Below are 18,202 nucleotides of genomic sequence, written 5' to 3'. Positions count from 1 at the left end.
AGTAGAATCCAACTAGATTGTATACACTAAAGACATGCCTAGATTTAAAGGCATAAAAAGGTTGAAAATACAAGGATGGAGAAATATCTGACAAAGAAGAGGAACTACAGGACTTCTTATTTTGTGTTATAGAATATGCTTTAAGCTATAGGATAGTACAAAAATAAAGAGGCATATTTTAAAGTGATAAGGGAACTGTTATACCAATAAGAGGTAAGATAATATATATTTTTATTGCATATTCTATTGTCTCTATGTATGTGAATTTAATAGAAGACTTAAAACATAGGAAATGGTCACAAAATTGTTAAGAAACTTATGCATTCAGAAATATACCTTAAGATTTGAACAGTTCTTACGTCTTAATAGATAGAACTAAACAAAACTGAGGAATATGGGTCTGGACAACACAAAAGACCTGGTCAACATCTCAGAGTTCTCCACCTAATGACGACAACAGAGATGCACTTTAGGACCTTTGCTTTGTTTGTTTGTTTGCTTGTTTGTTTGTTTATAATATGGGTTCTAGGAGTCAAACTCAGGTCAACACTCTTACACAGCGAGCACTTTATCAGCTTCGTTATCTCCTCAGTCCCATTATTGATTTTAAACATTAGTTCATTGAGAATTTCCTAAAATTTTGATTACTTTCACCCTTCCTGCCTTAATTTTTCTGATCAAGACCCTCTCCAACTCACCTTTGTGTCCTTTTCTTGTCTGTTTCTTTGAATCCATCAAGACAAATTTGTGTTGCCAAAATATTCTTGGATGTGTGGTTAACTGCTGATCAATGTACCAGGGGCTATATATACTCTTAGAGAAAGCATAACTTTATTTCTTCTTGCAGCTAATAATTGCCAGTACCTCCACAACTAGGAGTGCAATTTCATGTCCAGCTCCCCTCTCTGTGCTGGAGTTTCGTCTTTCTAGGACATATAAAGGACCTACGAATGTTGTTCACAACTGCTGTGAGTCCGTGTGCTTTTGCATGTTACATTCAAGGCTGAGCATTCTGCAGTCTCTTATTTTCTTCACCCTGGCCTGTGATTCCTTGTTCTGCTTCCTCTCTTAGGGTGTCTAGGCTCCATTTCACACTGGTTTGGAAGGATGCAGCATAGCCTAGAAAAGGTGGAGTCTGCAGAATCGTGGTCTGACTGTGAGTCCTGGGAGGAGAAGACCTGCTCCAAGGATTTCAGTGTTACAGCTCTTCTGGATGAAATTCAGTGAAATAGCTTCTTGTGCACATACACTTTATTTGGAGTGAACAAGGGCTATATATGAACCTTGGAGAGTGGGAAGGAGTTGTCAGGGTGAACATAAATCATTGACTGGAAGTTAAAGTACTGAGAATTGCCTGATTTGCATAAAGAGTTATCCCAGGAATCCCAGGTACTTGCTGGGCAGGTTCTTATCACGAAAGAGGAAGTTGAACTTGTAGTTTTGGTAAGGGCTATGTGACCTGCCTCAGGTAGGGCGTGTGGAGGTTTGTACCTAGATAAGGCCGGGCAGAAAATAGGAAACCCTGCTGGAAAAAGAAGTCTTCCATTTTGTGCTGAGCTCAGAAGAGCTATCTGAACATAGTAGACTGTGACCTTAAATAGCAGGGTTTCCCAACACTGGCCAATTATAGATCTCCATGTCATATGCTACAAACAAAAGATTCTATGATGAAGCCTGATAGATGCATTATTCTACTGGTATAAGATAAATCATAGATATCCACCTAGCACCATAATAGTAAGCTCTTCCCTATGGCCTAGAAGCTGTCTAGCCATAAGGTCTTGCTCTGATAATGGTGCAGGGTATAGGATTCACCTTGTGGATCAAGGATAAGTTTCAATCAGAAAGGGCAACAGTACATTTTCATACAACTTTTTGAAAGGTCTTTAGTATTTTTTATCCCTCTCTACCTTGCTCTCTCTCAACCCACGTTTAACCCTTTGTATTCCACTATTCCTTTTTAACCCTTTATACCAGTGTGTTTTACATTCTCTTCCTTGAAAGCCCTTCCCTGTAACTGTCAGTGATTTTTCTAACCTATATGGGTATTTTAATGAAACACAAGCATTTGAAGATTCAAAGTTAACATCCACCATGAAAAAATATATGTAATGTTAGTCTTTCTGAACCTGTGTTACCTCACACACAGTGATTGTTTTCAGTGCCATTCGTTTACCTAAAAATTCTATAACTTCATTCTTATTAAAAGACAAATGATACTGCACTGTGTAAATATACCACATTTTAATTCATCAGCTGACGGACTTCTAGGCTGTTTCAATTTCCTGACTATTGTGAATGAAGCTTCAGTGAACTTGGATTAGCAGGAATCTCTAAAGTAGAATATGGAGTCCTTTGAGTAATGTCCCAGACTGGTATAGACGGATCTTGGAGTAGATATATTTCTAGCTTACTGAGCAGCCTCCGCACTGGTTGCCATAACATCTACACAAGTTTGCATTCCCACCCATATATGTTCCACTTTCACAACAACCATGCCAGCTTTAGTTGTCATTTGTCTTTAATCTTAGCATTCTGACTGAAGAAGGATAAAATCTCAAAGTACTTCTAATTTTCATTCCTTTGATAGGTATGGATGCAGAACGTTTTCAAAAATGTTTCTCAACAATTTGTATTTTGTCTTTTGAGAACTCAGTTTAGTTAAATGCCCCAGTTTTTAATTGGCTTGGTTGTTTTGTTTTGTTCTATTTTTGATGTTTAGTTTTTCACAATCTTTTTGTTTGGTTTGTTTTTAGGGTTTTTTGTTTTGTTTTGTTTTGTATAGTGTAGATAGAAACCCTCTATCATATAGATCTGGTAAATATTTCTTTTCATATTCTATAAGGTGCTTCTTCACTGAAATGATAGTTTCCTTTGTTGTAGAGCTTTTTCGTTCCATGAAGTTACCATTTTTAATTGTTGATCTTAAAGCTTGTGCTATCAGGATGCTACTCAGAAAGTTATTTCTTATGCCAATGAGTAAAAGGATATTGCCTACTTTCTGTTAAATTTAGAGCATCAGGTCTTATGTTGAGATCCTTGATATATTTGGAGCTGAATTTTGTGCAGTGTAAGAGATGAGGATCTAGTTTCATTCTTCTAGAGGCAATCTCCCGTTTGACCAGCATGATATAATAAGGAAGTTCTCTTTTCTCCAATACGTATTGTTGGCTTCTGTCAAAAAATGAAATGACTATAGTATTCAGAGCTTATGCATGTGTCCTCAGTTCTGTTTCATTGGTCAATGTATCTGTTTTTATACCAGTACCATGCATGTTTCACTGTTACAACTCTAGTATAACTTAAAATCTGGAATGGCGATATCTCTTACAGTTTTTGTTTTGTGTGTTGTTGTTCAGGATTGCTTTGACCACCCCTAGGCCTTTGTGTTTCTATATTAAATTTAAGATTATGTTTTCAATTTCCATGAAGAGCTACACAGGAATTTTGAAGAGAATTCCATTGAGTTTGTAGATTGGTTTTGGTAGAATAGCCATTTTTGATCTCAGTCCTACCAATCCGTGAGTATGGAAAGTTTTTCCTTCTTTTCAATTTCTTTTCTCAGTGGCTTTAAGTTTTCATTGCACCCCTTTGTTACATTTATCCTGTGATGTAGTTTTGAGGCTGTTATAGATGATATTAAGACATTCTTGTGATAAAGCACAGGTTATACAGTAAAGTAAGCATAAATTTATTTTAAAAGGATTGAAATCATATAGTTAGCTATCAAATTACAATTCAATAGTGAGAAATGTGAAAACAAAGTAACATATTTTATGTCTAAAACATGACAAAAGAAGCTGGCTTATGATGCCAGCTAAATCATGCTTAGAGAGCAATGTAACTTTCTTTAGAAGAAATATTTAAAATCAAGAACCTGCATTCTACCTCAAGAATCCAGAGAATCCTCAGAATCCAATGCTTCAGACCCAAACTAAGTAACATAAAGAAAATAAATATCAGAATAAAGAGTAATAAAATCAGAACAAGTCCACTAATGAAAACCAAATATTGTTACTAGAGGAGATGCACAAAATCAAGGAACTTTTAAGTGAACTTACCATTTAAAATTGATACATATAATTTTCAAAAAGCTCAACAAAAGCATCACTATATACCCAAAAGAAACTAAAATGATTATAATAGAATATTATGTTGTGAAGTATAACGTGATAAGGGGTGCTTTTGGCAGCCTAAACCAAGAAGCACCCCTGAGAAATTAAGCCATGTAACAGACCTGGTGTAAAGTGGGCTTACTGGAGAGGGGAGAGGACTGAGGACCTGGAGAAGAGATAAAGCAGATGAGTGGACAGGCAGACAGGCAGAAGCAGAGCTGTGAGGGCAGAGAAAAGGGAGGGAGCGAGAGAGGGACGGAGTGAAGGGGGGGCAAGAACAGAAAGAGGGAGACAGAACCCCTGGAACAGAGAGAAAGCTGAGTTAGTGGTGGGTCTTTTACACACACACACACACACACACACACACACAAACCTGGGGCACTAGGTGGTTGGTTGCAGAGGCAAGTCATGACATAAGCAACTGCTAGGTCCCTGAGGGCAGGCCAGTGGAATTGCCTGTACACTAACATTATGGACAATTTTGTGTCATGAAAGTCAAGAATTGAGATACAATAGGGAAAAAATTGTAAAGAGGATCAGAGCACTGGGAAATGACTTAAGAAATAAAAGGCCTGAATGGTCCTGTATCAAGGTAAAAGATTAAATTAATAATTAGAAGTTGGATTAGTGTTCTTGGACTTCAAACCAAACAACAAAACTGCCACAATTAGGCTGGCTGCAACCACAAGAATAAATTCCTTCACAGTTGTGGAGGTTGGGGGCCTGAAGTCACCTATGCTTGTCTCCTGCCTTCTGGGGTAACATGTCTTCCTGTTCTTTGTGACATTTCTCCTCTGCATGTGTCATTGCCTCTTCTTGTGAGAATGCTTGCTTTATTGACTATGGGCCTGCTCTAGTCTAGCATGACCTGATCCCCACAAGTTGCACTAGTAATACCCCATTTCCAAAGAAGGTATGTGATCAAATTCCAAGAAAAACATGAGTTTAAGGGACATCAGCCAAGTTCACGAGATCTCCAGACTTGCTGTTTTTATTCATGTGTTTCAGAAAATATTAGGAAGGAAATAATTTCACTGAAATGTAATTAATTCCTTTCATAAAATAAAAGAGAAAGGAATATATCCTACATTGTGTTATATTTTGTTCTAGTGTTAAACCCAGATAGACACCACAAGAAAGAGTTAACACTTCATACTTTTACATAACATAATTGCATAAACATGGATTTTAAAATAAATCTCTTAAAACACAAAATAAATTGAGCAACATATAGAATTAAACAGATGCTAGGTACCCTATGACCAAATGGTATCTTTGCTAGAAATTTTTCGCTGACTTATTATCTGAATGTTGATTAATAGAATGCACTAAACTAGCAAAATAAAGAGCATACATTACCAATCCAGCAAAAATATGAATTATTTGACAAGCTCTCTTAAGATAACTCAACAAATTATGAAAAAAAGTAGACTCCCCCAACTTGATAAAAGGTGTGTATGAAAGCTCTGCTGTCTATTGAAGATTTAACAATGGTTTCCTTCCCAGATCAAGAGCAAGGTCCACCCTCACCATTTCCAATGCCACACACAAACGCATTTGTTAAGGTCATATATACAAAATGAAAGGAAAATAGAGATATTTCACTTTCTTAAATTTTTAGTTTTAACAAGCATAAGCAAAATGGTAATAAGTATAATTAAAAGGTAAGTGTTAGTTAATTTAAGGGTATATTTATCAAAAAAAACAAAAAACAAACAAACAAAAAAAAGCAAAAACCAAAACACCTGAAAGACTTCATTGATTAATGATAGTTTTTTAAGTTAGTTGATTTTTATTTCATTCAGAAAAACTAGAGAAGTCAATAAAGTTTTCAGGTTATAGATCACTTTAAGTAGTTTTCTTTTCTTTTTTTTATATATATAGAATTTATTTTTTTTCAAATTGTAGTTTATACTCATTCACACAGGGGTTATAAACAGAAAAAGGCAGGACGTAGGGAAGGGGATGACACTGGAGCCTGGGTGTTCAGGGGGAATACAGATATCTTTCAGAACAGGGTATGGGCTGGGTGAGGGTTCAGGGAATAGGTCACTATGACTCTGCCTATGATTCACTTGTCCTTATCTAAGTTGGTATTATCTGCCAAGGCTACCTATTTACAAAGTCTATGACTACTCAGGCTGGTAAATTGTCACAAAAACTGCCTGTTTACAATAGCTTATAGCCATCTGATTCAGTGTTTATCCACAGAGACTCAAGACTTGGTGTTAGTATACATGTATGACAGGCCTATTGGTGATTTTAGGCCTATGGCTGATTTTAGGTCTTCAGTGTATAAGCAGGGACGCCCCTGACATCTCCTCCCTTCTCTAAGTATAGACAGGTTGTGGCAAATCTAATCTTTCGAAGGTGGGGATAGAGGCCTGACCTCCAGTAATTGAAGGGGATCTTGTAGTGGCTCCAGTCCCCCTGTTGTTGTCCAGTGAGGCATGAGGGCCATACTCTTCCCGATGTCTTTTCCTGGAGAGGGGATACTTTTGACATCAACCCCTATGCAGTCAGGCTTGTCCCTCAGGGAATCCAGAGAGATATTTTTAACTTTTATTGATATTCCCTTGCAGTGCTTAGCCTCACAGCCTAAGGAAGAATTCAGGTCGCCTGTCAGAGGGGGTTCTGGGTGGCCTCTCTCTGCTATGTCTAGGGGCGGAAGTCCCCTCTTTTAGGTTGGGTGGAGATGGGTTTTGGGAACACCCTGGATAAAGTAACAACCTCATCTTGAGTCTCATGGTCCTCCATAGCTAACTTATGATAATGTATCTGAATAGGTTTTGCTACCAAATTATTTATCTGTTGTTTTACAGAGTTAGTCAGCCTATTTGAGGCCCAGGGACCAGAAGAAATAAGCAAAAAGAACCCAAGTAATGGTCCCAAGATGGGAGGAGGTAGGGTTGAATCACTTTAAGTAGTTTTCAATGATCATCCTAGTTTCTGGTATGTAACTCTGACAAAGTTCAAAGTGCTGAGTGATTTTTCTATATAAAAAAAATCACCATTACTATTTATTTATGTAAATATCTTTCTTGGCACTTGCATGTGTAAAAATGAAAATAGACACATATGTTATGCTGAATTTTATCTATGGATGAATAATATTCATTAATAGATACGGGTATTAATTTAGGAGACCCAACCATTTCATTAAAAAATAGACTTATAAAATTTTACCTTATCATTCAGTAATTTCTCAAATAGTGGGAAATCATTTTGTTTTTATGTTAGCCTTATTAATAAAGAAAGCTGATCTAGAGAAATTTTAAGTCATATTCATTAAAATTTTAATTTTTATTTAAATTTTTATAAAAATTTAATGTAAAATTTATAATAATTAGATCAATAAAGTTTTTAACCATTGAGATGTATTATACTAGGATAAAATATTTAATGGTAGGAGAACTGAATAAAATAGAGCTGTAATTGAAAAAGAATCCAAGGTCTAGAATTATCAACACAAAGTTAAAAGGAGAACTTGGTTGTATATTTCTAAGCAAATGTATATAAGTGTAAATCACTGGTATTCATGCTCATTTTCATCTCCATTGGGCTTACTTTTTCTCATTTCCTTGCTTGCCTTCTGCTTGCTTTCCAATGCCTCAAGTTCTTGTATTTGCCAGTAACTACCTAATATGGTGCTCTCTTGTTGATAATGTTCTTGGCACAGTCAACAGTTTGGAACTTGCTGGGCATTTTCTCATCCAAAGCAATATTTGAAGTGGCGGTTAGGTTAAGGGCACAGAGCCTTAGAATCTACCCAAATGTAGGGAAAGTTTAGCTATTTACAACAAATGTAAATTCAGCCCTAGAAAAGACAAAAACACACATTTTCATAGATAAGATTCTGAACTTGCATCTCAAAAGGTGTTCATGAAGTCGTCTGTCTGTCTCTCCCACATGGCTGCCCCAGCACCTAGGAAGGGAAGTAACATTTGTTACATGTGCCTCGGCTGCAGGCACTGTGTGCATGTTATTGGTTGCATCACTGTAGCCCTGCAACTCTGTGGTACAAACACATGGGAATCATTTACTTGCTCAGGATTCTGTGGGTTGGGTCTCACTGAATGATGGCGGCTGAAATAGCCTAGGACCATGGGGCAGCTGAACACAACTGGTAGATGAGGAAAAGGCAGGAATGGATGATCTAGAATGGCCTTATTCATAAAACTTAGTGGGCAGGCCTCTGACGTGTAACGACAACCTAAAAGAGGTCAAATGTCACTAAGAGACACAGAGTCCCTTGAGGGATGTGTTCTACCCCAAGTCATTCTCACTTCCTGAACATTCTAAAGGGCTGTGAAATAAGTTTCACCCCTTATGAGAAGCAGATTAGTTGATCTTGTCCACATTCTTACTGTACTACACAGGCAGAATTCCAGGCCTCAGTGAGCTGTCTTAGGTATGTGGCCAGAAGTGGACCCCTCTTGTAGGTAGTTTTACTCAGGCCCATTTGCTTTCCTCCTCACTAAATCAGGGGTGTCTGCTTCTGTTACTCTCACTATTTTCAGACAGCAGATAAAAAGGAGTATTTCACAGATAAGATCTCAGACAGAGACCACTGAGTAAACTGCATAGTTCTCCCCTGTCCTCATTTCCAAATTCAACACTCACTTCAACAGAGCCAGGCCTTTTATGGCTGGCCTGAGAGTGATCTGTACTTGGAAAGATTACTGAGCACACATGTCTCTTCCAGGAAAACAATCATTAGCTTGTCAAGGCAGTAAAATCTTTTATTAGACTGTAGGCAAGCCCTCCATGCTTTTAATTTTTTTCCAAATATAATATCTTTATAAATTATTTGGGAAATTTTCACAATGCACCCTGGTCATACTCACCTTCCATTATTCCAAGGTCTTCCCTCCAACCTTGTGTGTCACCCCTCAAATGCATCAAGTACAATTTGGGTTGCCCATCTACTCAGTGGAGCATGGTCAAATTCCTAGTGGCCAGCCCCTTAAAAATAACTCAGTCCTTTCCCATCCCTCTATTCTTGCTGTTAAAGAATGTAATACATTCACTGCAGAGCCCAAATTAATGATTCAACTTGAAGGGAGTACAGCCTACTGGAGGGAGGTGAAGATAGACCTCCTCATCAAAGCTGTTTTCAGTCAGGGTGTTCAGTGCTTCAAACCCCATTACCTGCACGTCTGTGGGGTCCTTTTGATCATAACTCTGCACTGGGCAAAGAGATGGGCATGGGAGGATTTGCCTGGTCTTTAGAGACAACTGGATTTTATTGTTCTCTCTCTTTTTTCTCCTCATGCCCCCCGCCCCCCCCCCCGACCTTCCTCCTTTTTATCTGCCTAATGATTTTCCGATTTTAGCCAGCCGTGCTAAGGGGCTGCAACCGTCATTCTTTGATGGAATTTCTCTGTGTCAAAGTCAAAAGGAAAGCCTGTACCTATACTACAAAGAAGCAGACTGGTGTCTAGGAGCCCAGGGCACTTTGTATGCATCCTTTTAAGCTATGGTTTAAAACAAACACAAATAAGTGTTGGAGTGGATTTTTCAAGAAAGGGAAATCTCAATCCATGGGTCCACTGAAATGGACATTCTGAAAATCAGACTCCAAGAAGTGTCCCTTTATGTCCTATGTTCCCCAACAGTCCTGCTGATCTGAATGGTGATCAGGTTTTCACACCTTGCATCCTAGCTTATCTTTTAGGCCATTAATTATAACAAACTATAATATTCAATTATAAAGGAAAAAGAAAATCTGCTAATTAAATTGTGAAATACGTGAGTCTTCTGTCATACTCTTTCAGGCTGCAGGTCTTGATTCTCTGCTGAGAGAGATTTTCCTCCCTTCTGCTCTGCATGGTCTCTTGCAAAGTTACCTCTCTCTAGTCCTTCAGCTGCTAATTACCATTAAGTTGTTATAAATTTGGCAAGTGTGACTGCCCCGTAGATAGAAATCACACTGTTTATCTGGGAGTCTACCAAGTTCTAGTATTTTCTTGCCTAGGACAAGTTTCTTTAGTTGAATGTATGTTTACTCTGTTAAAGCGATGTTACAAGAGTCCTCTGATTTGAGAGAGTCTGTATACAGATTTTCTCATCTTCCCTCCTATGATGGCCCAAATACTTGGAGAATAGAGAGGACCAGTGAGGTAGTTTCTCTAGCCACAAAATAATCCTATGTAGGTTTTTCAGGTACGTCTCCTTCACGAAGCAGTCCCTCACCTCACAGTGCTGAGGATGCTTCCAAAGACTTTCTTTACTCCCTCTTTTAGTAAACATGTGTTTGCATGGTGTCTCTGAAGTGGTAGAAAAATGGAACTAACTCTTCTGTCTCCAAGAAGCTGATATCAGAGAGTATCTAATGCCAGGTCAAGGTCATTAGTACAGTGGGCCCTTTATGTCCATGGCTTACAGACCTGTGTATTCAACCAACCTCTGATCAAAATGTGTTATAACTGTCTGTTTTGAGCTTGTACAGACTTTTTTCTCTTGTCCCATTCCCTGAGCAATATAGTTTAACAACTATTTACAGACTATACACAGCACACTGGGTATTATTAGTAACCAAGAGGTGACTTAAAGGATCTAGGAGGGCATAGATGGCCTAAGGGTCTTGCACATTTATAGATTTTGGTACCTGGGTGGAGTTCTAGAATGTGTCTGTCACAGATAAGGACAGATGTCTGTATAGAGTTCTGAGAAAAAGGAGAAAAGTGATGTGGCTACTGATTAGGTAGAGAAATGAAGGTATGATTAACAAGGGAGGGGATGGAAAACAGCTTATAAAAACAGAGCCTTTGAGAAAGGGGTGGGACTAAAATGAGCTTACTTCACAGTATAGATGCATGGGAAGGGAGTAACATGCTAATTTCAGATTCCTCTTAAGATTCAGTATCTCAAAGAATGGTGTCTTAAGGGAAACTGAGGCATCATGGCAATTCACAAATGTTTTTATGCTCCTTTATCATCTTATTTTTAACAAGAAATAATAATAATAATAATTATTATTATTATTATCATTATTCCTTTAATAAATATCTACTCTACCCTCACAGGGGATCTGGTCCAACTTCTAAATACTCCTAACACTTCAGTTGTGAAAATCACCCATAGTTCTTTGTTATCTGCTTAAGGGCTCAAATGAAAATATTTTTAATAAAAACCATAGCAAATTATTTTGTGAGCAGTAATGGATTTTTTTTTATTTAAGATGTTCAGAATGATAATAGCAACAAGCCGAATATTGGAGTCAATTCCCAATGAAATCTCTGCTTGGTGACAGCACCAAGACCTCTCATATCTTTTCTGAACCCCATGTCCACCCTGCTTTGAATCTACTTCAGGCATCAATCAATGTGGCTCACCATCCATAGAAAGTGCTCCAGAGCACTGCATGCTGGTTTGACGGAGAGCTGACTACATACGTCACATCAAGCATGCTTCCAATAGAATCTGCTGTCAGGCTCAAGGGAAGCTACTTGTTGTCCAGAAGTGGGAACTGAAATAAATGAGCTAGACAGCAGAGCTGGGATGTAGCTGTAGAAGGAAGCATTAATCGTTTCCCAGGAAACCCCCAGCAACTAGCGACCAAAGCACCCCTGGCAAGCTCTTGGATAGGCTCACTTCAAGCCAGTAAACAATTCTTGGCCCTATTTTATGAACCAGATCCTGTGCCAATCACAAGGATAGTGACTCCATTCCACTGTTAAGGAACTTGAAGTCCACTGGGCAGTGGTGACATATGCCTTTAATCCCAGCACTTGGGAGGCAGAGGCAGGCAGATTTCTGAGTTTGAGGCCAGCTTGGTCTATGGAGTGAGTTCCAGGACAGCCAGGGCTACACAAAGAAACCCTGTCTCGAAAAACTAAAAAAAAAAAAAAAAGAAAAAAAAAAGAAAAAAAGGAACTTGGAGTCCACTTGAAACTCAAGAATAAAGTTTCAAAAGGTAGGCAGACCACTGAAAGTCACAACATTCGCCAATGACTGATTCAATATTCGAACCCATGCTTTGTTTCATTCAAAGCCTTTTCCTTTCCAACTGCATTGCAGTAAAACTACTTATCATGTTCCATTTGCAGTTTACAGTTTTGAATATACTTGACATACTCAAAATGAAGGTGCAATTGGCCATACCAGATAAGTTGAGCAGTTTATTATCTTGCTATCATGTTTCATATCCTGTTTTCTAAAATGAGATTTCATTGTGTTTCTATTTTAAAAACAGAACAAATATACATGAAAATGCTTTTTAGGCCAGAGAATATTAATCAGTATCAGCTACTAAATCCACGGTGATGTAAGAAAACTCTCAATGGTGGTGAATTCATTAGAAAATATAGCCAGTCGGTCTTGATGATTGATGTTACCAAACACACCAACAAGTGGGTCCTATCAGCCCAAGAGCATGTCAGTTGCACAGGTCTCAGTATCTGATGTCTAGTGGGCACTACCTCCTCGATCTGAGGGGACGGCAAGTGTAAGCAAAGGCTGTCAGGCACTTGAGTCTCTATAGAGAGGTGAATAGCTCTCACTTCTGTATCTCATTTTATAGATGGCCTTATTTCTTTCTGTCTAGAAACGTCCAGTAGCATTGCTCACCTTCTCGAGGGGGCCATGGTGGGAATTTGGATTTAACAACACTCTATGTAAGTTGTGGGCCCTGCTCACTGACCTTCTCAGTCTCCCTTTTAGTCAGCTTCTTCATACGAAGTGTCTGTGCTACAAATCTGCTAACATGTGCCCGCTGTTCTCATATGAATGAACTCTAGCAACTTCTCATACACTTACATATCTTGAGCCAAGACAATACTTTTATACAAAGAAGGATTCTCTTCTTTTAAGGAAGAGAATATTTCTATCTCTCCATCAGTTTGATAGATTGAGGTAAGTAATGAAACATTTTAGACATGTGATCTTAACAACCCTGGGGAGTCATATTTATTCTATGCTAAAGTAAAAGAAAGAATACATTTCTACTGTGCCCATGTTTTCTTCTAGACACTCACATATTTGCTTTATACTTTCTAGTGTTAGCTTTGTGGCCTGGGATGTTTCACAGGGTGTCATATTTCAAAAGCACACTCAGTTGCATTATCATTTTTATTAATCAGAACAGTTGCACTCTAGAAAACATCTTATTTCCTGCTTTATAAGGAAACCAAGGCTTAAAACTGGAGGATATTGAGTCCAAGGTTGTAAAGTCAGAGATTTGAGAAGTTAAAACCTATATAGTATGCACAACTTTCCACGCCCTATCTCATGGAAACACATGTTTCTCTTAATTTCTATCATTTTTTTCTCTTAATTTCTCTGAAGAATAAGCCAGATTAATTACTTCCCCAAGGTCACATAGCTTATTGGTAGCCTAGCTACTCTGGCAACCCTGAATTTCTGAGCCCCCAACCCACAGTCTTCTTATTACATTTCTCATTTCCTTATAAATCCCAGTGCGTTTAGGTATGCAATAGACATTTAAAGGCAAAAGCAAGAGAAGTTTTGCACCTCAGTTGATGCCATTAAGCATTCAGTCTTTCTACTAAACCCTCCAGAACCTGGTGAACTGCTGACATGTTCTTCTGCTCCCCACAGGATGTGTGGTGGTGATATCTGTGATTGAGCAACTGGCTGAAGTTCACAACTCTTCGGTCGAGGTGGCAATGGAGAGACTCTGCAGCTACCTGCCTGGTACGTTTGCAAGGGCCTTAGTGCTATGTCTGCTTGTCTGCTCTGTGAATCACCAAGAGGGAGTTTGCACCCTGTGAAGTCTTACAGAGAAGAATTTGATTGTGCTTTCCTTAGCTCGTTATTTTCATGGCATTTATAAAGACTGAAATAAAATGTCCACTGTAGGTAGTTTCTGTCTGACATTTTCAATCATGGCAGACATCACTGTAGCTATTTAGGGAGAAAATGTTAAATGGCCAATTAACATTAGCATATCACAATGATAATGATTTTCCCACCTGATGATAGTCATCTTAAATATTAAGAAGTCAAAATAATAAACAATTCTATGTTTGCTTGTACTCACTTTCACAGACACTCACAGTACTGCTAATACAGACACTAGGCTGAAAGGATTCCTTATCTCAAAACCACAAAGGGGAAGGTATCAGAGACACCGATTTTATCTCACCTGGATCTCAGTCAACCATCTCGTTCATCCTATAAACCAAGACACTGATAAGTGATTTTACAACGCTGTATATTTGTGTTTCAGACTGAGTAGAAAGAAAATATTTGCCCTATTTTCTGTATACATAATAGTTATATATTCGAGAGCCAAATTTTCTTTCTCTTAGCAGAAACTATTTTATCAAGAAGGCTGACACTATTTTTTTCTCTGCTAAGTATGGTATGTAGCCTGATGGTGATTGTATCTTTGATTTATTTAGTACCCCATGTCAATAGCAAAGAATCATTTTCTGAGAATAGTATTGTTCATAGTATGCATTTACAGGATAGAATATTTAGAATTCAAAAAAGAAAGGCTTAGAGAGAATAGCATATACAATACCTACTTACACTATCCCCAATGGACCATTGTTTGCCCCAGAACTAATTTCCTTAAGTTGTAGTTATTTTTAAAATTTTTAAAACCTTTTCTGCATAAAACAAAACAGATGTAGAATCTACATGAAGTGAATGCATAGTGTTCCATTTTAGAGAGGTAAGCTCCTATGTAAATAGCCCAGGTCAGAAACAAGAAAGAATTATCATGTTCACAGGTCCCATCCATGTCTTCCATACAGTCATGGCTCTTCTAGCCACCTGCAAAAGAAAACATCTGGACTTTGCAATAATTGTATCTTCGTGATTCTTTACAGTTTTAACATAACTGTCTTCATGCCCTAATTTTACATTTCCAAGGTCTATCACAATCTACAGCTTAGCTTTTAATTTTTTCCATTCTCATAAAATTTAGCTATGAAATTTGTCCTGTAACATTTTCTAGAGCCTGAGATTTACTGACTTCATATATGCCTTCAGTGTAACAGAACATGTTTCTTCTGAGCTCTAAAGTTTCTCAGACTTGGAACCTAGGTTCAGAGCCTTGAACAGGACACTTCAGTTTGATTCCGTTGGCAAATGATATGCGATACATTCTCTCTCTGTCTCTCTCAGTGTCTCTCTCTTTCTCTCTCTCTTTCCCCACTCTCCTTTCTCTCCCTTTCCCCCCTTCCCTCCTCTCTGTAATTCTAGTGGGCTGTTGATGCTTCATGTTGAAATGTATCAACATATTGAATGGTATATCATTGAATATTTTAACTGATCAATTCTTAATTGAACTACCTTTGACCTATTCCCTTATCATCTTATTTTAATATTTTCCTGGAATATATAGTTCAATTTTTAAAATCAGGAAAAATTATTCTTTTTCTTTACATAATAGTTTTCAAGAGAGTACATTGGTTTTCTACTATCATCCCAAATTAATCATTTTCTTTAATGCTATATGAAGTCATGATTTAAACATAGCTTGAAGATTCCAGTCAAATGCAACCATTATTCTATAGAAGCACAAATAACCCCTTCTTTGACCAGAAGATCAGAATCTCCTGTTCAATTTGACTATGAGCTCAAATAACCTTGAACAGCTTTCTCAGTAGCTAGAAAAGCCAGGTATTCCAGCCTTGTCTGGAACATTTTTAAAGCTTAAAATCAGTTGTTTTTCTTAGGAATCTGTTTTTTTGTTGTGGTAGTGTTTTGTTTGTTGTGGCAAGTCCTATACTAAAACTAAAGCTGGGTACTTGGGGATCTTAATTATACTGAATAGTCAATCTTTCTAGGCCTATTCTGTGGACAGAGATAGAAAATACATGTATGTACACATGTACATACAATAAATACATGCACATATACATATATATACACCAAAAACTCCTTGGTATATGATTTCTTTCCAAGAAACTCTTAATTACCAAAACACCTAGTGTGGGGCTGGAGAGATGGTTCAACAGTTAAAAACATGTGCTGCTCTTACAGTGAACCCAGATTTGGTTCTCAGAACCCATATCAGGCAGCTCACAACTGCCTGTAACTCCAGTTTCAGAAGCTCCAAGGCCTTCTTCTGGCTTCCCTGAGAACCCAGCACACACGTGGTATACATACATGCATTCAGGCAAAACACTCATACACATAAAATAAAAGTAAATACATATTTTTAAAATAAAAAATAAAAGGCTTAATGTCAGTCTAGTCTTTTTCTTTCAGGTCAGTTGCTACGCTTGCCAAGCATTTCCAATGATATCTTTTGTCTTGTTTTCTGTGGAAGTTAGTGATGTAAGCAGAGAAGTACTTCAGTGTTCATTATTGAATGTTCAAGTTCTTGGGCATGTAATGGTTTCAACTATATGTATTTCCTAATTGAAGGAAAGGCTTTTTATGTTTTCAGTTTCCTTGGTTTGGGTTTCTTCAGGGATTTCCTTTTATGTGTGTATTGATTCTTCATTGCCCATCTTTACCATGCTCTTGAATCCTTTCCCATCTGTGTGTATGGGGGTGTGTGTTGAGTGCTAGGGTGGCACCAAGGATGCCATGTCCACTAGCCAAGTGCCCAAACCACACTGTAACACCCGCCTTGATGTCATATCATTAAATCTCTTCCTCCTTCATCCTTATTTCTCTGAAGTCAATGTCTATTCAATTTGCTCTGTATTCATTCTAGTTTAAACTTCATTTCTTTTATAATTTCTATTCCTCCTTGATTTCTTTTATCCCTTATTGGAGATTTTCTAACTTGGATTTCTTCCATGTCATATCATTTTATTAATGGCTTCTCTCATTTTGAACTCCCGTTTTAATCTCTTCTTTGGCATGATTTCTGGCATGCCTTTACTATCTGTAGGAATGTTATTCTTTTTTTTTCTTATAATAGCTTTGTATGGGAGTTGACCTAGATACATTTCTATTGCTTAATTTTTTTGTGAAATTAGTCTTTAAAAGCTCTTCGAAAGAAGCAGAAGGGTGTTTCCAAATGCTTGGAGCGCCATCTCTGTTGCTTGTTGCTCAGACTCTGCATCTTTCCCCTGGCCACTTTCACCAGGAGCTTCCTTCAACTCTATTTTTAGGCAACTCAGCAATTTACACTGATTGTGGGCCCTGCTCAGAAGGGATCTGGGAGTCCTTTCCAGAGTTTATATGGGTATCAGATTACTCTAAATCCTTAATCCTGACTTTAGGTCCTGTGGCTAAATTCCTCTTGAGCTCAGTTGCTGGCTTCTGGTTGAATCACTCAGCATGTAACACCTCTGGTCTCTCCTTGGGAGCATATACAGATAGGTCATCTTTACATAACACTATGTTGTGTTTATTTGGCTCCTAATTTTGTTTTAACTGTTTTCTGTGTTACCTGTTAGCTAAGTACTTTGTTGGGAGGGGGAAGGGCAGCAAGGCTCAGAGAGATTTCAAAGCTCCACTGCTTCCCTCATCTCATTGCCTTTCCACTATTCACCCTTGTGAAGGCTTTAATTTTACATCAATAATTAAGCATCACTTTGCAACATCCTGTTTTCATTCAGCATTTTGTTTTTAAGATCTATACTCATTAAGACAATGCCTCAATTGTTCTTATATCCATGTCTTTGATTTATACTCCTATTATTGGACATTCAGACTTTGCCCAAAGTCTTTCTTCTGTGGTCTGGTGATGGTTTAAATGTGTCCCCCCCCCAGACTCTTATACTGGAGGCTTGCTTTCCAGAGTGGTGGTACATTATGTGTCACAACCAAATACAGGTGACTCAGCCATGGGCATCACCCTGGGAAACGTTGATATTATGGAGAGAACTACCACCTAAAACCAAGTTGTCAGAATAAAGAACAGCTGTACTAGGCATTTTAGCACATACCTGAGGTACCGGCTATTTGGAAGGTTGAGGTCATAAAACCCATGAGATAGTCCTAAAGTATCTTGTGCACTATGTTGAAACACTGCTGCAAAATAAAAAGCAAGTAAAGCCAGTAAGATGATTCACTGGGTAAAGGTGCTTGCAATGCAAGCCTGACAACCCACTTGTACCCCAAGAACCCACATGCACCCCCTCATGTCATGTACCCACTTTCTCTCTCTCTCTCTCTCTCTCTCTCTCTCTCTCTCTCTCTCTCTCTCTCTC

General features: G+C 38.1%; 1 protein-coding gene across 2 annotated transcripts in view; it reads left to right on the top strand.

Annotated features, from left to right (window-relative positions):
• The window catches only part of Aoah (acyloxyacyl hydrolase), a 217,728-nt gene that overhangs the window by 10,777 nt on the left and 188,749 nt on the right, over window positions 1-18,202 (top strand). For both annotated transcript variants that reach the window (XM_028789279.1, XM_028789280.1), the window contains exon 2: window positions 13,677-13,772. In XM_028789279.1, the coding sequence (XP_028645112.1) occupies window positions 13,677-13,772 (96 nt within the window). The remainder of the gene's footprint in view (window positions 1-13,676; window positions 13,773-18,202) is intronic.

Source organism: Grammomys surdaster, unplaced genomic scaffold (genome assembly GCF_004785775.1).
Source record: "Grammomys surdaster isolate TR1022 unplaced genomic scaffold, NIH_TR_1.0 125807, whole genome shotgun sequence".
NCBI classification, from domain to species: domain Eukaryota; kingdom Metazoa; phylum Chordata; class Mammalia; order Rodentia; family Muridae; genus Grammomys; species Grammomys surdaster.
This window is presented reverse-complemented; position numbering and strand designations above follow the sequence as displayed.